Source organism: Vulpes lagopus, chromosome 1, assembly GCF_018345385.1.
Source record: "Vulpes lagopus strain Blue_001 chromosome 1, ASM1834538v1, whole genome shotgun sequence".
Taxonomy (NCBI): domain Eukaryota; kingdom Metazoa; phylum Chordata; class Mammalia; order Carnivora; family Canidae; genus Vulpes; species Vulpes lagopus.
Genome location: NC_054824.1, coordinates 176,707,196 through 176,733,348, shown reverse-complemented (window position 1 = coordinate 176,733,348; position 26,153 = coordinate 176,707,196). Strand labels below are relative to the sequence as shown.

The following is a 26,153-nucleotide window of genomic DNA, read 5'->3' as shown; positions in this document are numbered from 1 at the left end:
CTCCAATCTGACCTCACCTGCACACTCTTGCTCACGTTTTTGAGCACTCTTTTTCTCTTGGTTGGTTTCAAGGTCTCGAGGGAGCAGCTGGTTGAGAGGGGCAACGTGGGTGACAAATGCACAGTCAGGTCTGAACTCCCAAAGATAGAAGTCATGGGTGTTATTTTCAGCTGGCTGGTTGTGGAAAGGTGACCTCATGTGAGTCCTTTCCCTGCCCCAAGCCTCATGCTCAGCTTCTAAGCCTGGGGATTAGAAACAGTCAGGTCTCTAGGGCTGAACTGACTGTGAAAAGCAGGTTGCTGGTTTAATACGGGGTGAGCAGCAACGATTTTTGGCTGCCAGAGCATCATGGAGGTCACGGTGATGGGGGCCCAGATAACTAGATGCTGCTGGATCAGATGTCACTGTTCAAACACCACAGCCTCCTCCCAGACTCAGGTAACACTCAGGAACACCCACTGGAGCACAGTGCTGATTGTCATTCTCCACAATGACAGTTTTGGCTCTAGTTCTTAGCAGAGTCTCAGAAAAATAAGAGATTTTCATAACCATTTCCCATGACTCCCTTCACTACACTCCTTTCACATCAAGTGAAATTCACAGAAAAGCATTTCTTATCTATAATAAAGCTGTGGATTTATGAGCTACATACCTTGCTTTTAATTTCATGCCTTCCTCATATTTGCTTTGATCCCCTCACTGATAGATTATTAAGTTGCCCTGCAAGTTTCTGAAGTGGTGGGAAAAGAGGAGTGGTTCTAGAGCATGCACTGCTTTCACACACCATGAAGGAATGATGAAATGGGCCAGAACACCTCAGATGGATGATGTGTTGATCAAATTCATGATAACTTGAGGCGAGGGAGGTAATAACCAAGAGAGTAGATTAAAGACTGCCATCCTTCAACACGGTAAAAGTACAAGCCACAACAGCAACAATAACAAACCAGGTAATTCAGACTTCCTCAAAATTTATAACTTTGTGCAAAGGACACTATCAAGAAAATGAAAAGACAGAGGTGCCTGGGTAGCCAAGTCACTTAAGCACCCAACTCTTTATTTCAGCTCAGATCAGGATCTCAGGGTCATGAGATCAACCCCGAGTTAGGCTCCACATTCAATGAGGAGTCTGCTTGTGGTTCTCTCTCCCTCTCCCTCTGCCCCTCCTCCTGCTCACTCTAAATAAAAACACAAAATCTTTTTAAAAAAAAAATGAAAGGCAACTTATAGGATAGAAGAAAATATTTGCAAATCATATATATGATAATAAAAAATCATAAAAATAAATCTAAAACTGTAACTTGGCCAAAGCTACATATACGCACATGGGGATGAAAGGCTGGAATTTTACACACGAGGCCCAGGAACCAGGTACATGATAGTGGTGCAGAGAACTAATGGCCGCTTCCCAGATAAGACCTCTAAGACAGCTAGCGAACAATAGCCTTCCGAATGCCCAGAAGTCGTAGCCAATGGGGAAAGGCTCACCCTACTGGCAGTCATGGAGTTGAGTCCAAAAAGCCAATGGCAAAAGCAAAGAATGGTAGAAATATGGTTTCTTCACGTATAGATGCTTACCAAGAACAAGCTTTGTCCATCAACACCAGCATAGGGCGAGATTCTGTAAGAGCAGGAGAAGGATAGTACAGCAGTACACAGTGTCTTCCAGCCCAAACTCAAGAGTCTGACCCAAGAGTCAAGTGATAACCAGCAGCACGATGTGATCCTATTCTGTGGTGATGCCAGAGTTTAGCACAGGTAGGAGGAGGGCATTTCACCCACACTGAACAAAGTCTAGAGCTTCCACATGTCATTGTGGGTGACATAGAAGGAGTAACATCAGTACTTTGGTAAAGAGAAAGGTCCATAGCCCAGCAGTGTGGAGTTCACAATTGGGGAACCATGTGATGGCAGGACTGGACAGGGAAGGAAAGTGGATACTACCAGATGGAAGAAGAAGGCATCTGTGGTCACTCCTGAGTCAACATGAGATACCACTAGCATCCCTTAAACCATAAGCTGGGTCCTAATGATCTTGCTTAAAGCAACAGAAAGAGGAGTCACTGCTCTCTTCCTACTACAGTGACTTTGTTCCATGACTATATTCCCAGATTGGAGCAGCCAAGGGAAATGGGGAAACATATCTGGAGAAATGTCAAATCATAGACTTAGATCCAAAGAGCCAACTGGAAAAGCAAAAAAACATGGTTCATAGTAGAGTCTATGAAATAACTTAAGACTCTAGCTGGGTGCCAGTGAATTTTAATCAACAGTATGATGTAGTAGTCAAAAATACAAATTTGAAGTAAGAGCAATCTAGAGAGGTGTAGAGATGTGATGAGTAGTGGAAAGTACTCAAACCCTAAAGAACTGGGGTTTGAGGGATGCCTGGGTGGCTCAGTGGTTGAGCGTCTGCCTTGGGCTCAGGGCGTGATCCCGGGGTCCAGGATGGAGTCCCACATGGGGCTCCTTGTAGGGAGCCTGCTTCTCCCTCTGCCTAGGTCTCTGCCTCTCTCTGTGTGTCTCTCATGAATAAATAAATAAAATCTTAAAAAAAAAAGAACTGGGGTTTGGGGGAGACTTAAGTCCTTTTCTTGCTCTGCCATGAGCTAGCTGAGCCACTTCCCTCCAGACCTCATCTCCTCACCTTCATAAGGATGCTGTTAGGACAGGTGGTCTCTAAGACCCCTTCTCATTCTGACGCTCTTTCAGTCTAAACATGTGATTTCAAGGTGAGAGAAGCAAGATTCCTACTCAGTTCTGCTCTGACCAAACCACAGATGGAAAAAGGAGTTTAGTCCTGGGCCCCTCATGAGAGACCCAGGGATATAGGGAGAGAAAAGAGATCATCACCAAAAAGTTCTCAGAACCACATGGAAGAAGTTGGTTTTATCCATCTTGGAGAGGTGAAGCCTCCAGGCAGATACAATGGTTCTCAAATATTTGAAGCACTGTCATATAAAAGAAAAGCTAGATTTGTCCCATGAAGTCCCAGGAGTAAAAAAGCAAGAAAAGGGGAAGGAATCCACAGGGAGGGATAGAACTGAGCTTTATATAAAAGGGAAATCTTCTTCCTTGAACTTATCTGGAAATGGAATGGTCTCATTCCAGGGGCTTTGCAAACTTCAGGGAAAGGATCCAAGGATCTAACAGGTAGGTGACCTTGAGGACATCTTGAGGTCCTTCTCCATTCCAAATTTCCACGAATGCCCATAACAGAATTGGAGATCTAGTTAATTATCACAAAGAATGGCCAATTCTTCACCTGTCAATACACCATTTCTAAGTGGTTGGCACACAGTAGGGGGCGAATAAATACCTGTGGAAGGAAAGGAGAGAAAGAAGCAAAGATGGAAGGTTCCAATCACAGGTTCCACCGTGTGTCCAGAAAAGCCCTTGCTAAGAAATCCTGCCTCCCCTCCACCCAGGGCGCTGGCTTGCAGCCAAGGCCTCCCATGCAGGCACATTTCAGTGTAATTAAACACCTGAGTTCCCAGGAGGGACTGAATCGAAATGACAACCAGGAGAGAACCTGTGGCTTTTGCGCTTCCCCACCTTCCTGATTGCTGCTTGGCAAGGCTCATCGGACAGGCAGTCCCACAGCCTGAGAGACCCGTCACTGCGTCCTGTCCCTGCAGAGCTGCCATGGGTCTGCTGTTCTGTTTAGACGCACGTCTGTGCCCTGCTGTGTAAGGACCCGTTAGAGCTTACTGGTGGTTTTCCAACACATGCATTCTGCTTCCTTCCTACCTGACCCAGGGAGCCTTAAGAGGGGGCCCTGGCCCTCAGTTCTGCTTCATCAGTCATGATCAGGACGAGGGACCTCTCCCCTGCTCCGGCTTTGCCACCACCCCTGTTCCAGCCCATCCCCGGGGAAGAACAAAGGGGTACCCTCCGGACACAGTTAGCCCTACAAGCAGGGCACCTACAGCTCTGCACAACTCGCTGCCGACTCTTCATATATTTGATTTTCTTTTTAAGCCCCTAGCCCTTTCATTTTGCTCTTCGTACCAAGACCTCTCCCTGCCAAGCTTTCTTGTGGCAACAGTGGGTTTTTATCACCATGTAGCTATGATTCAGAGCCAGACCTCTAGCTGATGAGAGCTAAAATTATTCTCTCTCGCATACACACAGAGGACCACAAGGGGGAAAAGTGAAAATGGAAACATTTTTCGAGTCTGCAAAGTCACTATCCAGTGAGGATTTGCAGAGTTGGCCCTGACAGCTCCTCGTGCGTGGCATCCTCACTAGAAAATTTTCATCGTGATATTTAGTTCCACAAGCAAACCCTTAATCAAGCTCTCCCGTACTCAGGGCGTTGTGCTGTCCCTACTCCATCAGCACCTTTGCACACCTCCTCCTGCCTCTAAAGCCCCCCAGCCCACGCCCACTGGAGTCCCTTGCTGAGTTGCCCCACAAACGGCACAGACCAAGGGTGCTGCAAGAATGATGTCAACATCCACCAACAGGCCATCTGTGGCTCCGGGCTTGGCACCAGGCACGAACAAAGGCTCTGAAAGGGGAGACCTTTTGCTTTCGTGGACGCCACTGCATTGGTATTTTGTAGAGGAAGAAACGGGCTCGGGAATTAAGTAGCTTGGTCACTCGACTATTAAGTAAGAGAGGCAGGACTCATACCCATGCTTATCTCTTCTGCTCCCACGGCCTGCCTACGTTATAATGATCCTAGAAATGAAAATGATCTTCCTGACCCAATGTCAGATGCACGTGCAGCTTAACTGGTCTCATTAAGCAGTGGAGATGCCTCTCAGAAACCATCCTCAGTTCTGAGTTAGTCTCCTTCCTGGGGACCTAGATTGAAAAGGGGGCTATCCAGGAAAAGGGGACAGGCTTGGATGGAAATAAGCTGACCCATATCATGGCTATAGCATCTTTAGCTTAACAAAGTGAGCAATTTAATCCAGAAATCACTGACAATGTTCCCCAAGTAAAAAAAATAAAGTCTGCATTGCAATGATTTTTCTTTTTTTTTTTTTTAAGATTTAATTTATTTATTTGAGAGAGAAAGCAAAAGACAGACCATGAGCGGAGGGAGAGAGGTAAAGGGAGAAGCAGACTCCCCAACCAGAAGGGAGCCTGATGCGGGGCTCTGATCCCAGGACCCTGAGGTCAGGTCAGATCAGGATCTGAGCCAAAGGCAGATGCTTACCCAACTGTGCCACCAAGGCGCCCCCGCCACAATTTTTCTAAATGGCAGACTGAGTGAAATAAGTCAATCGGAGAAGGACAAACATTATATGGTCTCATTCATTTGGGGAATATTAAAAAAATAGTGAAAGGGAAAAAAGGGAAAGGAGAAAAAATGAGTGGGAAATATCAGAAAGGGAGACAGAACATGAGAGACTCCTAACTCTGGGAAACGGACTGGGGGGGGTGGAAGGGGAGGAGGGCAGGGGGTGGGGGTGACTGGGTTACGGGCCCTGAGGTGGGCACTTGACGGGATGAGCACTGGGTGTTATTCTATATGTGGGCAAATTGAATACCAATAAAAAATAAATTTATTTAAAAAAATAAATAAATAAAAATCATATAGAGTAAAAATAAATAAAATAAAATAAAATAATAAAATAAAATAAAATAAAATAAAATAAAATAAAATAAAATAAAATAAAATAAAATAAAATAAATGGCAGACTGAAAGATTGAGATCTGGGTGTTCAAGAAATTCAGTAAATTAGCCTCACTGCGACTTGTCACCATCCCTGTCTCTTGGCACATGATGGATGGTGGGAGACGGTCCCAGAGCACTCACAGGAAGGGGACTGAGACGCTGAGGAGCCAGGAGGCACAGAGCGGGCACTCGGCCCCTCTGGGATTAGCACATCTTTCTTTCTGCTGTCCTGTTTGGCAGGAAGGGATGGTGGCTGCTTTCTCGGGAGCCTTCTGCTCCAGGCTACGTCACTGCTGTCCTCAGGGCCATCTTCCCCCACTGATGGTGACCAGGTTGGCAGCACAGGTGGAGGACAGTGAGTTGGGAGCCAGAGATCTGGGTTTGAATTCTGACTCCACCCTCACAAGAAGCTGAGCCAGGGAAACACCACTGACCTCTCTGAGCTTCAGCTTCCTCACCCCTAAAACTGGGGCGGTAACACTGGTGGTGCAAGAGTGCTCGGACAGTTCATGGAGAGTGTCCACAGTGACCTACACACAGAACATGCTGCTCAGCTAATTGTTAGTACCCTTCTTACCTGTCCATCTTTGTGAGCCCTGCGTATCCTACCGACTAGTCACCGGCCAGGAAGATTCTCTTCTTCAATGCCACTCTCCTCTCTGCTTTACAAACAAGATCACTGCCCTCCCCAGAAGCCTGGAAGCAGGGACTGGCTCTGCTGCTCTTCCGTGAACATCTACAGTGGTCACAACCCCACCCCTCCTTCCTCATCTGTGGTTTCCGTGACAGTCACAGTCTAGAAGTTGATGATCCTTCCTCGCACTATCGTCAGAAGGTCCCCAGCAGCCTAGCACTAGGTCACAGGCCTCGTCTATGGCGTTGTATGGATAGTCCCCTCACTTCGTCTCATCACAGAGGCATTTTATCAACTCATGTCATCACAAGAAGGGTAATGTGAGCGCAGTACAGTAAGATACTCTGAGAGAGACGGAGAGAGACCACATCCACGTAACTTTTATTCCAACATGTTGCTATAATTGTTCTATTTTATTATTAGTTGTTGTCAATCTCTTACTGTGCCTAACTTAGAAATTAAGCTTTATCATAAGTTTTTGTGGGAAAAAAATACAGTACACATAAGGCTTGGTACCATCTGTGGTTTAAGGCATCCGCTAGGGGTCTTGGAAGGCGTCTTCTGCGGTAACAGGGGGAAGAAGGGGGAACTACTATATTACTTTCCAGCTTCACGTGGACTCTCCCGCTTGCATGTGTATTTCCCAAACTAGATTATAAGCAAATTGAGGAAGGCCTGTCTCCCCAGGGCTCTTCCCAAATAAATGGGATATGAACTCCCTGTCCTCCTCCCAGGTGACAGGCCCCAACCCATGTTCCCATAACAACCCTTCCTCAGCAGAGACTCCGTTCACTTCACAGCAACTTCTTACTTCTCATCTGGCTCCCCCAGCAGACCATAAGCAAGGTGAGGGCAGAGCCTGCATTAGTCCATTCACTGCTCCATCCTCAGCACTTACGAAATGCCTGGCACACAGCAGATGCCAAAAAATTGTCTGTTCGATGAACAAAGGGGTACCCAGGTAAACTGCTGATGGATTGGGGTTCCAGGTCACTTTAACATTTGTTTTCTTGGGGACCACAGTTCATATTTCCCTGCTGGGCGTTCCTCCTCTCACCGGCTTTAGAGAATGAAAGGAAAATCATGTGCTCCTCTGTATGATTTCTCTCTAGCTGCCTGAAGTGGAGTCATCAGCCCAGCAGTTAAGAGCCACAATAAAGGCTTGATAAAAAGCAGCCAGAGTTGTGAAATGTGGTGAATCAAGTTCCTTTGCTGAAAACGCAATGGTAGCCTTACCCATTCTTCACCCACCTACACCTCTTCTCATCAAGCTTTGAGGACTTCCCGTCAAGGGCCCAGCTGCTCTAACTTGTGACCCGTGTCTACCAATACCAGCAGTTAGCATGTAGAAGGGGAGGCAATGAGCCGAGCGCGATCACCCCGGCTGGAGCCCGGCTCTGCTTCTAACTGGCTGTGTGACCACCAGCAAGTGACTCTACGATTTCCTTATCCAAAAAGTGGAGGAAATGCTATCTGTCCCGTGGAACATAGCATTGCAAAGGCCACGACAGACGTAGAAGCAAAAGACTTGATCAGAAGGGCAGCTAGCTGGCTCAACTGGTTAAGTGTCCAACTCTTGATTTCAGACTCAAATTGTGATCTCAGGGATGTGGGATCAAGTCCCAAGTCTGGCTCCATGCTCAGCATGGATTCTCTCTTTCCCTCTCCCTCTGCCCTTGCCCCCATCTTCTTCTTCTTCTCTCTCTCTCCTTCTCTAAAAAAACAAACTAGATTATAGAAACAGCTCCACTTGACAATTTTCACTTGGATGGAAATTGTATTTTTAAAAAGAAAGAAATTTTGCAAATGATGTGGGTATCTATAAGGTCTGAAACAATATCCCTCCCCCGGTTGGCTTCCCACTGGCAGCAGTCCCTAGGACTTCTGCTTAAATTCTGCCCAGTGCAATAATCCAGCTACAAACAAGGATAATATCTTCCCACAACACACGTAATCAGATATCTTGTCACTATAATTATAATTCAAAATAACAGAGAAGGAATCCAGGGAAAGCACCCCCTCTCTGCAATCCTTCCATGGCCCCCCTCCCCCCCAGCTCTTTTTTCCCTGCCTCCCAACACCACACACACCACAGGGAACATTTTCTGCTCCCATATTCCAAAATAATCAGCAACAGAAGCAACAAAACAAAGTGAAACTTTGATGTTAGATAAAACTGGGTTCAAAACTCAGTGCGGCCCCTCTTAACCTGTGATCTCATTACTTCCTGTCTCTGAGCTTAATATTCTTAGCTGCAAAACAGGGATAATTAAACCTATTTATGAAGTTACTAATTGAGAGAAAGTTCCCGGGGAGCCCCGGTGGTGCAGTGGTTTAGCGCCGCCTGCAGCCCAGGGTGTGATCCTGGAGACCCTGGATCGAGTCCCACATCGGGCTCCCCGCGTGGTGCATGCTTCTCCCTCTGCCTGTGTCTCTGCCTCTCTCTCTCTCTCTCTCTCTCTCTCTCTCTCTCTCTGTGTGTGTGTGTGTGTGTGTGTGTCTATGAATAAATAAATAAAAATCTTAAAAAAAAATAAGAGAAAGTTCCCAGGGACACCTGGGTGGCTCAGTGGTTGGGCATCTGCCTTCAGCTCAGGTCATGATCCAAGGGTCCTGGGATCGAGTTCCCCATCAAGCTCCCCACAGGGAGTCTGCTTCTCCCTCTGCCTATGTCTCTGCCTCTTTTTGTGTCTCTCATGAACAAATAAATAAATAAATCTTTTAAAAAGAGAGAGAGAGAGAAAGTTCCCAGCATGACACCTGGCACACTTCAGGTGCTCAGGGCACCAGTGTTTCTAGCCTCTTCTCTCCTTCTCCAGGGGGTACTCACTCCTCAGGGTACTCTTTCTTGCCCAGTGAAGACCCTTCCAGTCTGGTCTGGATAGAATGCCCAGGAGGCCCTCCAGTCACACAAAATCAATCACTTTCTCCTTTTTAAAGAGCTTCCTCTAACTTGTTCTGAAGCCAGAACAAATTTTTTTTTTAAAGAAGTTTTATAGCTAAAGAAACTCACTTCCAGACACACAGATTTTAGTGACCTGCACTTAAACAGTGCAATGCACCTGATACTCTGAGCTAGTTCAAATTCTCAAAGTAGAACACACCCAAGGAACTAACCAATGGTTGAGAAACACCACTGTTTGGTGAGCCCAAGAAATGTGCAGAAAGAGAAGGACCAGAGGTGCCAGGCAGAGAACAACCAGTGTTTGAGCACCCTGTGTGGGAAGCGCTGTGCTAGGGATGAGGAGGCATCATTTCATTTTCTCATCTCCCAACTTGGTTAGGGGAGGACCTGGGGCCTCCATTTTCAGGTAAGGAACCTGCAAAGGTGAAAGCACTAATGAGGAGTAGAGGTGGGTCTGAAAACCAGAACTGCTCAACTCCAAAGCTCATATTCTTTCCCATGTTCAAAGCATATACCCAGGCACATAGGAGAAGAGGAAGGGCATGGAGAGACACAGGCCCTGCCTTCCAGAAGCCTAGAGTTTCAGAGGAGGTAACAAAATATACACGAGGCCGGAAAGATTACTGGGAAGTCCTAAGAACACTTAAAAAGCAGTGTAAGGTCTAAGTGCAGGTGAATAAACCCAAAGCAGAGTCCATTAGCCTTCAGAGTATGAAGATAGCTAAGGGTTGAAAACCAGGAGGGAGTAACCAAAGAGAGTTTTCTAGAAGAGGGGAGAAGGGGATATAGAAGATAGACAATAGCTTTAGGTCGTGCCAGAGATGGGATACCCACGTGAACTGCACAGCAGCAGGCAGATTTTTTTTTTTTAATCAGGCTCTAGAGAAAAAAATAATGTTTTGGGGGCAGCCCAGGTGGCTCAGTGGTTTAGCGTCGCCTTCAGCCCAGGGCGTGATCCTGGCTGGGATCCAGACCTGGGATCGAGTCCCACATCGGGCTCGCAGCATGAAGCCTGCTTCTCCCTCCCTCCCTCTCTCTCTCTCTCTCTCATGAATAAATAAATAAAATCTTTAAAAAAAATAATAATGTTTTGCTGGCTAGGAAAAAACCTCAGAGAATAAAAAAAGACTAGTTCCCTCTCCCATAGTATTCTGGACAATGCCTTATTTCCCAGATCAACATAAACCAAAGACAAAACTAAGCAGCTCCTGAGAAGGGAGGAACAATTATTTATTTTTTTACCTAAGAAAAGGAAAGAAAAAAATTCACTGGGAAAAGCAAGAAACAATTGCTGTTACTAACAACAACAAAATCACCACGTTTGAATGTAAAATTTTCAGCTCTTCCAAAGAGCTATCCTACATCACGACCTCATTTAGTTCTAAGGAGATATAAGAAGTCTCTCTTACTCCCAATCTGCAGAAATTAAAGGGTACGACCCAAAGCACAGAGCTGATCCAGGACTTGGACCAAGGTCTCTCGACTAGCAATTGGGGGATAAAGCTCCAACCGGGGATGCCTCTGATGTTTGCTGGTATCTACTGAAGGGAGAATGAGAAGAGGGAAGAAAGGTGAGGCAGACAGACTTCGTGGCTTCACTCTCCAACAGCTGCTCTCTTTGTCTATATTATGGTATTATGCCACCTGAGCACATGACCACCCAAAATAAAGACCAGATTTCCCAACCTCCTTTGCAGCTAGGTGTGGCCAGATTACTAGTTCCAGCCAATGAGAGAGGAACCCGGATAATACAGTTCAACTTCCTAGTCTTTCCTCTTCCCTTCTTTTCACTTTCTGGAAAAAGAACATACGGCTGAAGCCAGAACAACCATATGGGATCCCGATATGGAAGTCATGTGCTAAAGACACCAGGGAAGCCTGGGTCTCTGGTGATTGCAAAGCAGCCAGACCCCCCCCTAAACTTGGAGGAAATATATCCCTTGTTGATGCTGCTATTACTCTCTGTTTCTGTCCAGCAGCAGAACCCATATCCTAACTAATAAAGCTTTGTCAATGGCACTAAAGACCACTTCCAAAACTCTACAGCCTCCTCGACTGTTCGGAATCAACAAATCCATAAATATTTATTAAGAGTCTACTGTGTGTTTAAAGTCTCCTAAGAGTGTACTTACAGCCTCCTGGGAGACATGTACCATGTTATTTCTGAAAAAAAAAAAAAAAACCCACAATATTGGTATAGAATGCAGAAAAGCACATTCAACAAAGGTGTAATGGAAAGAAGTAAGAAATGTTTGAAAAAGATCATGAAGGATGCAGAGAAAGTCCCTATTTGCTTGCAGATACCAATTTAACCTGAAAGGAAGCCACAAAGCATGCCGCAGGTGAGTGAGGTAGTGGAGTCGAATGTCCAGGTGTGCAGGTGTCTGGTGTCCCTTCCCCAGGAGAGAAGGTGATGTATGGAAGCCACCAGCAGTGAGCCCAGTTACTCCTGGGCTCAGGGGGAGCTTTACAGAAGCAGTGACCAGGATGAGATCTGCCCCAGCAGAAGAACTAGAAGAAGGGCTGTTGTGGGCTTAATAGAGGCTCAGAGGGTCCCTTCAGCACTAACATTTTGCTGTTGTTTCAAGGACTTGAGGTAGGGGAAGACTGGCAAGAGAGAAATGAATCCAAAGAGGCAGGTGTGCGGTGCTGAGGTGGGAGACCAAAGTTCAGCTTGTGGGGTAGAGAGTGTCTGGAGTAGGAGTACAATGTCTAGACCCCCTGCCATTATCAGAGGGAAAGGAAATGAATGTGGCTTAATTATAATGACAGGATGACAGCAATGACATTATAAGGAAAGAATCAGAAAAGCACAAAGCCCATATTAGGAGAATGGGAACTGTCTCCTCACTGACAAATTCTCCCTGGAGAGCTCCCCAAGACAGGGTCATGTCCCTAGTGTGAGACATCCCAGATAAAGAGACTCTTTCCTCCTGACAACCCCTCCTTCTTTGAGGGATCCCTCAGGCCTGGGCAAGGTTTGGCCCCCAGTGGCGGCTCTATCTCTAGGCCTTGGTCAATGGCTTATGGGAGATGGGAGCTGTCTCTGTCCTTCCCACTGCCCCTATCCCCTTCGGACCTTGGATTCCCTGAAAATGCCACTCACAGCACTCGTGTCCCTAGCACACAGCTGGGGGGTGTATTAGGCAGGCACTCAGTATGTGCTTGCTGAATGGGGGACATCGTCTCCCAGGTCTCACACAGGGGGCTAGGGTGGCCTTGTGCTCCTCTCAGCACCACCAGCACATAGGAGATGTACAAAAAGACGTAAGGAGCCCATTCACCACACCTCACGGTGAGCCCCTGCATGAAACCAAAGACCCACATATGAGGAAGGCAGGGAGATCAGGGTGGAGGTGCCTTGCCCTGGCCCGGGTCAGATGCCAGAATTGAAATGAGACATCATAGATTCTCCACATCTACAACTAATCACAAAAATTCATTCTAGCCAATAGTTTTCACCTCTTCCTATTGCAACTTTTTTTTTTTAAGATTTTTATTTATTTGAGAGGGGGCAGAGAGAGAGAGAGAATCTCAAGTACTGAGCTAAGAGCCCAGCACAGGGCTCAATCTCACAACCCTGAGATCAGGACATAAGCTGAAACCAAGACTCAGACGCTTAACTGACTGAGCCCCCCAGGACCTCTGCAACTTTTTATCAGAACCAAGAAAGGTGTGTAAGCTTGAAAACAGTTTTTCTGTTTCCTGGCATTCTCTGGGGACCTGGCCAGATCATAATGAGATACTCAATGCCAGAGAGTAGAGATGAGAAGCAACAGAAGGCTTCTAGATCATCTATATTATGGTTAATACGATGCCATAGAATAGCCAAGAAATATTATTACCAACACATGTAAAACTCAAAGCAAAGAAGAAACTTCACAAAGTAACCATTATTTCAAAAGCCCATTGGCTTTTGTGTCTCTCTCTACTCTTTAAGGACTGCTCGGCCCGAGTGCCAGGGTGACTGGAAAGGGAGCAGCATGACCTCTTGTCCACAAAGGGGTCATTTGATGTTGACCACAGCAAATGCAGGCTTTGGTCAACATCCCCCACCACCAGAGATCCCAGTTCTGGCATCGGCCCACCCCCGTGCGCCATGCAGTAAAGATGTAAGCACACACACGAGCACACACAAGGCAAAGCAAGATAAAAGAGAATCCCATAAATCCAATAAGACATCAGCAGTTGTCCTGAACAAAGGTTGTTCCGAATGTGAGTTTACAAGGATAATTGCCACCACATTACACAGAGCGCAATAACTTTGTTGTTAGCACAACAATTTGTCAGACATGTCACCCAGAAAGTAGAACAGCTGTAACTGCAAGTGACAGATTGATGAAAAATGGCTGATTTCCAAAGCACCTGGTCCCCCGAGTCTGTATCGTAATCTTGTTCTTAAATTAAAACAACAACAAGCATACGAAACTTTCCACTGCAGAAACTGTTGGCTTGTTAAGATTTACGGAGAGGATTTTCAAGGTGTCAATGAGTCAGGGCCAGAGGCTGGCAGTGTGTGTTCTCAGACCACTGGACCACAGGTGGGCTCCATGGGAAGGGCCTGGCTTTTAACTGAGGGGGACCTGGATCCAGATCCTGTCTCTCCCACTTACCAGCCCCACGTTCTTGGGAAGGAATTTGCCTTTCCTGAGTCCATTTCCTTACAAGATGCAGATAATAATCTCTAAAGTACAGAGTTGTTATGAGCAGCAGAAATCACGTATGGAGCGTTCATCACAGCACCTGGCACATAACAAGTGTTCGGGAAATGGGGTTACAGTTGAGGAGACTTGCCTACACAAACATCACACTTGGTTGCATAATGGAGAGGTGACTGCCTGTGTATCATTACACTTTTTTAAAAAAGAAATGGAACTATCATAAAGCTCTGAGAAGATGGAAAGAGAAAAGAGGTGATAATAATTGAGGTTTTCCTTGGAGACTATACCCAGGAAATCATACTCTTCATAGAAGAACGATTTTGGAAAAACAAACTGCTTATCTTTTTTTTTTCTTTTTTAAGATTTTATTTATCTATTTGAGAGAAAGAGGGAGAGGAGGTGAGAGCACGAGTGGAGGAAGGGCAGAGGGAGAAGGACAAGCAGATCCTGCTGAGCACAGAGCCTAACGTAGGGCTTGATCCCACAACCCTGAAATTGCGACCTGAGCCTAAATCAACGGTCAGATGTTCAATCGACTGAACCACCCAAGCACCCTGCTTAGCTTTATCATATGCCACCAGAACCATTCTCTTTCTTCTTTTCTTCCAAGTTAAAAAGTTGCAACACAGTCTCCTTATATCTACGAGCCTTTGGAGGGCCCGTGACATGGGGCCCATCTTTTAACTGCCCACTCTTAGCAAATTTCCTGTCATGGATATAAGGAGGTATTTCGATTGGCAGAAAGAATGCTTCATCTCCCCCTTTTAGAGGCAGAACTTGGGCCCAGAGCACGACACACCTGGTTGCTTACCTGGTACCCCAAGGCTCTCAAAAATGCTGCAAGCACCACCTAGAAAACTAGTGCTGTTAAGGCTAAAATAGTCCTAGAAGAGCCAAGGTCTTAAATCCTTTTACAAGACAGGAGAAAGCACCTCAAGTTCTAATTAAGCTGAAGCAATTAGCCACCCACAGATACTTAACGCTGCTTCCCATGGTCAGGCAATCATCTCTATTAAGACCCATTTTAAAGTAAGAAGCAAACCCAAAAGCTCCATGGGCGCACGCTTGCCACAAATCAATTACACCTAGACACATTGAGTAAATATTCAGAGGCAAGCTCTGCGCCTTGCAAAGAGGACATGGGCTATGGAAGAACCACACCAGACACCATGAGATAGTTGCAGAAAAGGAGGCAAGCAGCAAATGTGACCATTTGGGGTCACAAAGCCCATTTGCAGAGGGGGACGATGGATCCCTGGTGGGTCGGACCAAGCAAGAGAAACTGACACCTCAGGTTTCCTGGTCTTAGAATTCCCTGGTCCGTATAACAATTGATGTGCCAGCTCCACTCTGAAGGAGCACATGGAGCGTAACAGTCTCTGGCTGCTGTAACCAGAGCCCAACTTCGTCGTGTGACCAGACTCCTGTCCACACTGATGCTTCATGGGAGAACTGTCCTCACCCATGTCACCATTTGTCATTGAAGTGCCAAGAGGGTACACTTGGCGGGTTCACCATGAGCCCAAGCCATTTGAATTCCTATGCTCTCCCCAGCCCAGTTAGGTCTACTTCTCCCTACAACTCCCTTCAGTGAAGAGAGTTCACTGTTCCCAGCCCAAGGCGGTCCCCAGTCCCAGCATTAGCAACAGCTACACGATGGTCAATGGGTAAGTGACAGATTTAGGCACCTTCCTCAAAAACTAAGGTTATTTTTGTTTTTCAGTCCAGTCAAGTTAATCCAATAACTCATTACTTCTCAACTGAACAAGAGCCTTTTTATCCTGTGTGGGTTTGGCAGGGGGAGGGTTTGTATTGTTTTTAGAATTTGGGAAATTTCTTAATCATAAAGCAGATATCAAAAATGTATGAAAAATAGAAAATGCCTTAAAAATATTCCTGGGAGCCACATTAAGAAATTAAAAAGAAACATGAAATTCATTAAAATATTTCACTTCACCCACTATATAAAAATATTATCATTTCAACATATAATCAATATAAAAGATAATAAATGAGATATCGCACACGCTTCTTTTTCTTATATTCTTTTTCTGGTACCATATGAGACTGCGCAGATCTAGAGCTGTGTTCAAATTGACACCAAAAGACTTTCACAAGTCACTGTTCTAAAAGCAAGCAGGTTTATCAAATTGTATATGCAGCATCTCATTCCAACTTTATAAAAATCTGTATCTATGTGTCCAGATATGGATAGAAAGTAACCTATAAGGGAGAGGCCAAGGGTAATAAGTAGTTATTCTGAGTAGGCAGACTTATGGTTGGTCTTGATTTTCTACTTTGTGCTCTTTTGTATTTTCTAAATTTCTTTGCAGTAAACAGATAATGCTTTAATTATCAGGAAAATTATAAAGCTCATCTTTAAAAAAAAAAAAAAGCCCTTCTTATTCTAAGTAATTATACCCCCTGATCCTGCTAGCACTGCAGCCATCACCCTACTCCCAGCCAAGGGAAGGAATGTCCAGTTAGCCTCTTGCCCATCACCCACACAGCCCCAGCAACTGCCATACTTACAGCCAATCATCATGATGGCCACCGCAAAGATTTTCTCGATGTCTGTGGATGGGGCAATGTTGCCAAAGCCCACGCTGGTAAGGCTGGTCATAGTGAAATACAACGAGGAGATATAGACGGAATTCTTGCTGGGACCACCTTCCCACTTCCCTGAGCCAGACCCGTTAAACTGGTAAGGGGTGCCAATGTCCATCGCCAGTTGGTAGAGCCAGCTGTTGTTGCGGATGGTCTTGGTGTCCTCATCAAAGATCTCGTAGTCCCCGATACTGTACCAAATGCAGGCCATCCAGTGAGCAGCTAGCCCAAACACACACACCAGCAGGACCAGCACAGCAGCTCCGTATTCAATGTAGTGGTCCAGCTTACGGGCCACTCGCCCCAGACGAAGCAGCCGAACGACCTTCAGTGAGCTAAACAAGCTGCTGATGCCCTGGGAGAAAGAGGAGCAGAGCGTCAGGGCCAAGAACCAAAGATACTACTACTCCTTGCCTCCTCCCCACCTGAGCCGTTTCCTTCAATATAGGGCATTTCCACAAGATGCAATATTATGCAACCCTTTAAAAAATGTTTTAAAATAAATCATGATATGGAGAAGTGCTCATACATATTTGTATAGTTACAATATAATTAGAATTTTACTCCAAGGTATATGAAGGGAAGATTTCCGCTTGCTTTTTCCTACTTCCATTATAAAGTAGATGACAAAACAAAGAAAGCAAAATTAGAATTTTATTCCAATTGTGATGAGTATACAAATATATATGAGCGTTTTTCATATCGTTACTATTTTAAAACAATTTTAAGGGTTATGTAATATTTCATATTAAGTAATATGAAATATTTTAAGAGTTGTATAATATTTATTTCATATCGTATAATATTTTATTCTAATTGTATTGTACATAAGTATACAGGTATTTATGTGTTCAAAAAATGGCTAGGAAACACATGGAGAGAAATGTGAAATACTGACAGCGGTTAGCAATGCATTATAGAGTTACAGAATTACAGCCAATTTTTTGTTATATTTGTATTTTTGTTACACTGAATATATTAACTTAATTTCTATAATTAAACGTATTACATTTATAGTTAGAAAAATATATATATTTGTAAAAAACACAGTTTTTTTAAAAAGGATAAAAATGAACTAAAGAGACAGCTGAGAAGAATAAAGAACTAAGATTCTGTTTTCTCAGGAAAGTTGCAAATTCTTTGAAGCTACATCACTCCTGTCAGCCCAGGGATTATACAATCAGACACCATATTTTTAAACACAATCAATCAAGGAACCTCAGGGATAGAAGGAAGCTTTTGATTTCAGTGAGTCAAAGCCTCTTGCCATCCTGCAAACCCTGCCAGGGCAGATCTCTTCTCCAAATAGTGCTTCTCTCAGGGAATAGTAGTAGTAAAAAGAACATCAGAGTAGAAATCTGGATAACAAGGTTTGAGACCCAAGTAAACCACTAACTTGCTATGTGAATTTGGACAATTCGATTGTCTCATCCAGACAATGAGGGAAGTAGACTAAAGGAAATACTAACATCACAGAATCCACTGCATTCAAAGTCCTAAAATTCCTATTTCAAAGTGGCTCCCAGGTGTAGGGAAGAGAGATTTCCATTTGCTTTTCCTACTTCCATTAAAAAGCAAATAAACAAGCAAACAAAATAGAGACGTTTCTTTGTACCACAACTTCGGTCTCCCTCACACAGCAATAATCCCAACGGCAGGATGATGCCCTTCACCAACTAGAATGAATGACTTTACACTACTCTAAACACTGAACAGTTTCCAGGTCATTGCTAGTGTCTCTTGTCCCCTATTCCCTTAATAACAACGCCCGAGGGTCAGTTTATGTCACAGACAGAAGGAAAATATATAAACACTTTCTGATGAGCCTGTGTCAAAGACTCACTAAAGATACTCAGATAAATTACATCTCCCAGACTCTTCCCATCTGGGTGGGTCCCTGAGACTGGTTCTCACCAATGGATGTAAGGTGAAAAGTGTGTCATTCCTAAGCCAAGGCAGTTAAAAGTAAATGTGCTCTCTTCCCCTTGGCATGCCTTCCAGATGAGGCTAGTGAGACCCTGAGACCAAGTGTTAAAGATGGTGGACATGCAGCACGGAGGAAGCCTGGGTCCCTGAAAGACAACGTGGAATACCCTCTCCCCACCCATCATTTTGAATCATATTATGAGATGAATGAAAAATGAAACCTGAAATAAGCCACTGAAACTTTGGAGGATATCTGGTGACAGTAGCTATTATTAGCCTTCCCTGACATGTGAACACAATGACCATATGTAGCATAGCCTTGACAATAAAGACCACAGATCCAGCTGCCACACAAATTATTTCTGTTGAGATGAGGGTGGGGTTTGTTGCACCTTTTGAAAAATAAAACAAATAAACAACAGTTCTGTAGCCATAAAACTTACAACAGAAATAATCACTTCTTGTCCAACATACACCAGCAAATCAATAATAGTGGATTCTTCTAGGCCAACTGACTACATTTCCAGGGTCAGCTCAGCTCATCCAAACTGCTAACCCTGACAAAGTTTGTCTTTGGCATGTGCAGTACACTGCTCCTGGGTCCTCTTTTCCCTCCATATGCTTTTCTTAAAAACCTGCCATGCAGGAAAGGCTAAGAACCCTCCTCCCCTACCCCTGCCCATAATAAGGGGCAAAAGATTGATGAGGGTAAATGGATATCCTCTCTCCAGAGGGCATCTGCTTTTCAACAGAGAAATCAACCTCCAATAGTGGAATTAAAAATACCCACAGCCTGGATGAAGGAGATATTTTGGGAGGCAAAGGAGCCTTTTTGATGACTCAGAAATCAAACACATGTAAGCAGCCACCTACTCTCCACCTGCTCACAAGGAGGTTCCTGAGATCATCTTTCAAAGCAGTTCGACTCCGAAGCAGAACTTATTACCCAGGGCAAAACTGCCTTGTCATTTTTCCTCTCTCCTTTTTAATTCAAAGCAACATTTAAGGAGAACCTACTATGTACTCCTTGTGCTAACGCCCCAGGGAAGAGATTAAAACGATGCGGTCTGTGACTTCTTGTTCACTGTTGCGGCTTCAGTGCCTGGCCTGGGGAAGGGGCCTGATAGGAAGAAAGGAGAGAGCAAGGAAGAGCATGATAACCAGTGAAAGGGGCAAGATGTGATTAGTGAAGGATACTTCTACCTAATTGCCACCGAAGCAGATTGCTGAGAGCACAGATGTCATCTAGTCTAGCCGCTGAGTCTAGTGATGCCTTCCAGGGCTTCCTTAAGAACATTCATTCAGCTTCTCCTTCAACTCCCCCTTTAACCACTGCATCTCTAAGATTCCATTCTGGCAGTCATTCGTGGACATGAATGATTGGGCTCCCGGGACCTTTCCTACTTCCCTCTGCTCCACCTGCACTTCATCCCTCCTCCCTTCTCCATCCCCTCCCAGTGGCCACACAACACATGCAATGCAATCACTACCCAAAGGCCTGCTATCCTATAGCCATACACTCCAGACATCTTGCAACACCACTTGCATCTCTGTGCCTGCTCAGACAAGACCCTCAGCCCAGAATGCCCAGCTTTCTCCCTTTCTACCAGCCGGTATACTGTTGTCCTTCAGGTCTGCTACCACCTCTGCCCTAAAGCCTTCCACGGCCCCTCTGGAGTCACAACCAATCACCCACCCCTCCATATGCCCATGGTGTTCTGTATCCATTACTAACTGAACACATTGCTTTGCACTATAGTTTCCCCAACTATAGCAGGTGCTACATCTTCCTGAAGACAGAAGCCATTTGTTATCCATTTTAGAAGCCTCCTGAACTGGGTTGAACGGTGTCTCCTCCAAATTCACATCTTTCCCAGAACGTCAGAAACTGACCTTAGTTGGAAACGGGGTTGTTGTGGGTATAGTTACTTAAGATGTGAGGTCACACTTAATCCAGTATGACGGATGTCCTTATAAAAAAGAGAAGAGCCAGGCACACAGAGAGAAACCAGATATTGGTTTCAGATATTGAAGGGATGTGTCTTCAAGCCAAGGAATGCCAAGAATTACCAGCGACAGTAGAAGCTAAGAGAAAGGCAGGGAACAGATTCTCTCCTACAGCCTTCAGAGAGAACATGGCCCTACTGACACTTTGACTTCAGATTTCTAACTTCCAGAACTGTGAGAGAAAAAATTCTACTGTATTGAGCCACTCAGTTTGTGGTAATTTGTCACCGGCACCCTGGGAAACTAATATACCTACACAGAATCTAAAGCGAGCACCTCCTCAAAAAGAGTCTCAAATGTTTTCTTAACAGAATTGAGAGTTTGGATTATTAGAGAATTCTTTCTCGTTGTAAGAAGCCTCTGGAACAACATAAAATAGGCACTTCCTCACTGTGTTATTTATCTGTGTACACTGATACTCTTTTACACGGTTTTGTCTAAGTTCTCGCCTATTGCACTAACAGCTGGAATTCTAGCTATTTAAAATCATTTCAAGCTATTAATTTGCATTTTTTTCTTATTTGCCTGAAGTTCAGTAGATGAGACAAATAAACAGAATACTCCAAACTTTTTCTTTTTTTATCTTGGTATGCTAAAAACATGACAGCACCATATGGTAAAGAATCACATTTCCCCAGGGACTTCTTGTATCAGTAAACCTATCTCACATTCCAAATTGTTCCAGAAAGCTCCTCACAACCTTAAAATTATGAAGAAGCAAGACTTTCAAGATGAATCAATGCGGATGAAGGGATGGTGAGAACCTGTGCTGTGCCCGTGAGCCTTATCACTGACGCCAACAGGTATGACTGCGAGGAAGCCCTTCTAAAATCTCAGTAACCTCAGCTGCAGCGATACTGATGCCATTCAAACCGGAAGTGGACATCTGGCAATCAGCAAATTCCTGTGTATGTGAACTATCAAGTTTTGCCTATTCACCCAGATGACATATATCATCTCATTAACTCGGACTATCCCTTACTTTCTCGATTAGCCAGATTCATCAACTTTTGGTTCATATTTTCTTCTTTTGTCATATGCATGTAGATAACACTGACAGACTAATGACAATGTGCTACTGAAAAAAACCATTCAGTCTTTCTGGTCCTTGAAGAGTTCCCCCAGGTGGGGACATGATGGCGTCCAGAGCAGATTCTGCAGGTAAACCATTTTCATTGCATTTGACCTCACATGATTACTCTACGCCTGCATCTTCCTGCAGCTAAAGGTCACCTTCACATGCTTCCCTGTGAGTCTTCTGGAACCCACCTTCATGTGTAAAGAAATTCCCAGCCTCAACATCCTTCTGGATTGTTCCCACCATCTTCTTGCTTTAGTTGAAGCCAGTACCTCCCCTTCATCCCCCTGCCACCGAGCACTCTGTTTTTCCCTGTGCTTCTCCCATACATCCTGGAGTTTGTAAGGTATTTCCTCAAATGGAAAGGAGATTTCAACCTCCACACTTTCATCTTCCAAACAAGAGCTGGCTGGCACTCCAAAAAAACAAAAACAAAAAAAAATCCCTTCCTTTAAGATTCATGCCACCCAGCAAAAATACCTCCTCATTACAGCCATCTGATTATTGACAGCTAACACCATTGAATACTGACAAATATGCCAGAATTTAACTTAATCTTTCACTAATTATCCCACTTATCAACTTCTTCCTTTCATCCTTTAAAATCTTTGCACCTGGATTTCCAGCCCATCTCCTGCTATTGACATGGGAACATTCAACATCCACGGGGAAAACTCATTCAAAATTCTAGCCTCCCTATTCCCAGCGACCTTCACCCCCTCTCCACATCCTGAGCCTGGTCATCATTGGAAACCACCCCCTCTCGGACATCTTACACACCAGCATTCCACACAATGATTACAGGCTTCTGCTTCTCCGCCCTCTCCTTTATCCCCATCCAACCCAATCTATTCTTTGGCTTCTTTTTGCTATCTTTTCTTTTCCAACCATCAACTCTCCAGATTTCACTTCCTTTCCCATCATACTAGACCCTGTTACATCACTTCAGTACTCTCCTCTTATCAACCAACAACCCCTCTCCTTGCCCTCCTGCCAAACCCAGCCAGCCCTGCGTGGGATCTAACAGCAGGGACGGAGCTGTCATTTCCATTCTCAGCTGGGTCCCTGGATGTTTCTCACCCATCCTTTTTCTCTTCCTTGAACAACCCTCTCTCCTCTTCATGTCAGTAGATATTCCAAATCTTCACTACTCTTTTCAGGATCTCACCTGACCTGTGCCATTCTCATTCTCAGCCAACATATCTCCCAATTTACAGAGAAAGTAGAGGTTGTTAGAATCAACACGCCCTCTACATCACACTTCTACTAATTCAAGTATGTGAAGTATGTGCATTTGCACCATCCTTCCACACTGCACCAAAACTCATTCCTCCACCCACTCACGGACATCACTCCATCAACTATCCACCCTCCTCTCTCTTCGCTGCCTTTGTCTTCAAACCTCCCTTTCAGGGACTAATTTCCCTTTTCTATAATCACACTACTGTTACAAGATCTATGCACCTTTCCAAATATATCAACTTCCCTCTTCTTCCTAATATTTCTTCCTAAAACCATAATCAACAAACAGTTTCTTCATTTCCCACTCATTTCTCAACCCATTGCATTCAGATGTCCATTCCCACCACTTCCCAGAATCTACTATCTTGAAGGTCAACAATTGACTTCTAATTGTTATACCTTCAGCATTTGACACCTGTAATGGACATTTAATATTCTTCACGGCTACACGGCATCTAAACTGTCGTTCTGCATTTGAGGAATTACCACCTTAGAAAATAGAACTTGTTTCCCACCCCAGAAGCTGAAGATAACCACAAATCTTCTTTCTCCAATCCTGGCTACAGCTAAAATGTGAGCACATGACCCAGAATCTGCTACTAGAGACACCCACCCCAGTCACTGAATAGTATCTACTGTATACAACCCCTTTTGCAAGAGCATGGCAGCATCACCCAGTTCCTAGAGATAGCAGGTGGTTGTTCTAGAATTGATACCCAAGATCCACTGATGGTGGTATCAGCCCTGCACATTGCAAGTCCATGTCAAGCAGCAGCAGTGACTTATTCATAGGACCAGTTCTGCAATACGATTTTGCCAGATAGCCTCCAAATATTTTCCTGGCCTTTCCAAACACTCTCTGAGTACCTAACAACCTTTTAATAAACTTTCTCTTCCTTATATTTGCCAGACTTGAACCCTGGCTACTGTAACAATGTGAAATGGACTGTCCTCCTTTGGTTCCCACAATAACTCTAATTATTCCTAACTAAATATTTAATTATTATTATTATAAAGGCATTATTCTTGGCCTTTATCTCTTCTCCATATAACCCTTTCTCTGGCAGCTGCATCCAGTAATGTGGCTTCAACCACCCTATCTCCACATTAATAACCTATAAATCCATCTTTCCAAACTAGACGTTTCTCCTGACCTTAAGATCCCTATGAGCTTGTCAGTGGGATATCCCATGAGTTCTGGAGTTTGCCACATGTAACCTTCAGCCCATCTTCTACTCCCCAACATGGAGAACATGCCTCAGATCTACAGTCTCCCAAGTAAAAAAAAAAGGTGTCATCATCTCAGTTGGCTATACAAACTTTTCTTAACTGAACGTTCTTTCTCGAAGAGTGATGATAAGGTCCATCAGTATTCCAATGCCTACTTTCACTGCCATTTGGATAAAAATAGAAAACAAGCAAGTTTTCTTGTCTATGCACATAACACCCCTAGAAGTATAGGTAAGATACTAAAGACACTGTCCCACGGAGAGAGGCTCTTCACTGTATATACCCTTTTGGGTGTTGTACCATGTGAATTATTGTTTTTCCAAATTAAAAAAAAAATCAAGTTACAAATATAATCAAATATAAGCTTTAAAATGTGACACAACTCTGCTTAGAACCACTCAATGGCTTCCATTGCCTTCTAGATAAAATTCCATTCCTTTAGTAAACAAAATCCTTTGTAATGTGGTCCCCAACAGCCTCCCCTCTCACTGCCTCCCTTCCAGGTACGAAGATATGCTTTAGTCATATCAAATCATTTGTGAGTCAACAATCACACTGCACCTTTATGCCTCCGCATATGCCATGCCCCCTGCCTCAAACACTATTTCCCTGGTTGTCTGCCTGGGAAATCCTGACCCATCCTTAAAGACATTTCTCAACGCTCCAGTGGTAGGATAAGTCCCATATCCTCAGCAAGTATACAAGAAGTTTGCCTTTTAAAATAAGTATTAAAATAAGTATTAGAGTGGGGGTGCCTGGGTGGCTCAGTTGGTTAAGCATCCAACTCTTGATTTCTACTCAGGTCATGATCTCAGGGTTGTGAGATGGAGCCTACTTAGGATTCTCTCTCCCTCACCCTTAGCCCTTCCTCCCCTGCTCTCTCTCTCTCTCTCTCTCTCTCTCAATAAAATTAAAAAAGAAAAAGAAAAGAAAAAGGAAGTATAATAAAAAATAAGTATTAAAGAGAATTCAAACTTATTCTAATAATAGTACTACTCTCGCATCTGAATTTCAATCTGCTTTCTTGACCTGTAGAAAAAGGAGTGTAGATACAATAACACCCTCAAAGCTGTGAATCAGATGTCACCTGATGGGGGCACAGGGCTATCTGAGGACAAAGCACAGCTGATATCCCACAAATGACCCCCGCCCAGGGTGGGATATGTGTGACATTCCTCAGGAAGCTTCCAGTTGTCTTAATGTTAATGTCTTGCTAGAGAGAAAAACCATCTTTAACTTGACAAGGGCAAGGCCACCAGTATCTAGTATGGTCCTCCTTAGCATATGAAATCTCCCTTTTGCTTACCTCCCCCAACTCCCAGGTGTATAATCAGCCACACCTCACAGGGCCAGGGCAGCAGCTCTTCCGGCCCACCGGTCCTGTCCCTGGGCTTTAATAAAACCACATTTTGCACCAAAGATGTGTCAAGAATTCCTTCTTGGTCATCACCTCAGGACCTTCACCTATATTCCAAAACTTCATCAACCCACAGAAACCAAATCCTCTGTGTATGGCTGTGATGGTTAATGTTATGTCTCAATGTGACTGGGACACAGGATGTCCACACATTTGGTTAAACATTATCCTGGGTGTGTCTGTGAGGATGTTTCTGAAGTGAAATAACATTTGAATCCATAGACTCAATAAAACAGACTAAAAGACCCTAGTATGGGTGGGCCTCCTCCAATCCACTGCAGCCTAAATAAAACAAAAAGTCAGGTAAGGGAAAATTCACACTCTCTGCCTGTTTTCAAGTTGGGACATCAGTCCTCACCTGCACTCAGACCGGAATTTATACCAACTACCTCTCCTGGGTCTCTAGCCTGCAGGTGGCAGATTACAGGACTTCTCGGCCTCCATAATCTTAACAGTGTTAACAGAAGAAAGGTCAAGAATGGCTAACCTAAGACTCAACACAGGGTCATCTCTCTGACAGCCACAAAGCTCCACATGCCTTCCACTAGATTCCCAAGACTGGTCCTTGATTCATTCCTTCAACAAACAATTATTGAGCACTTTAATATGGGGCACTGATGATGGATCAGCGGCAAACCAGACCAAAATCCTCACCCTTCTGGAATTTTCTTTAAATTGGCAAAGATAGACAATAAATAGAATAAGTAAGTAAAAGGGGCACCTGGTGGCTCAGTAGTTGAACATCTGCCTTTGGCTCAGGTCAGGATCCTACGATCCTGGGATTGACTCCCACATCATGCTCCCTATGGGGCGC

General features: G+C 44.4%; 1 protein-coding gene and 1 pseudogene across 2 annotated transcripts in view; both read right to left on the bottom strand.

The window, feature by feature from the left end:
• LOC121473052 overlaps positions 1-198 on the bottom strand; it is a 74,463-nt pseudogene extending 74,265 nt beyond the window's left edge.
• KCNH1 (potassium voltage-gated channel subfamily H member 1) overlaps positions 1-26,153 on the bottom strand; it is a 375,869-nt gene that overhangs the window by 202,903 nt on the left and 146,813 nt on the right. For both annotated transcript variants that reach the window (XM_041771002.1, XM_041771011.1), the window contains exon 7: positions 16,365-16,794. In XM_041771002.1, the coding sequence (XP_041626936.1) occupies positions 16,365-16,794 (430 nt within the window). The remainder of the gene's footprint in view (positions 1-16,364; positions 16,795-26,153) is intronic.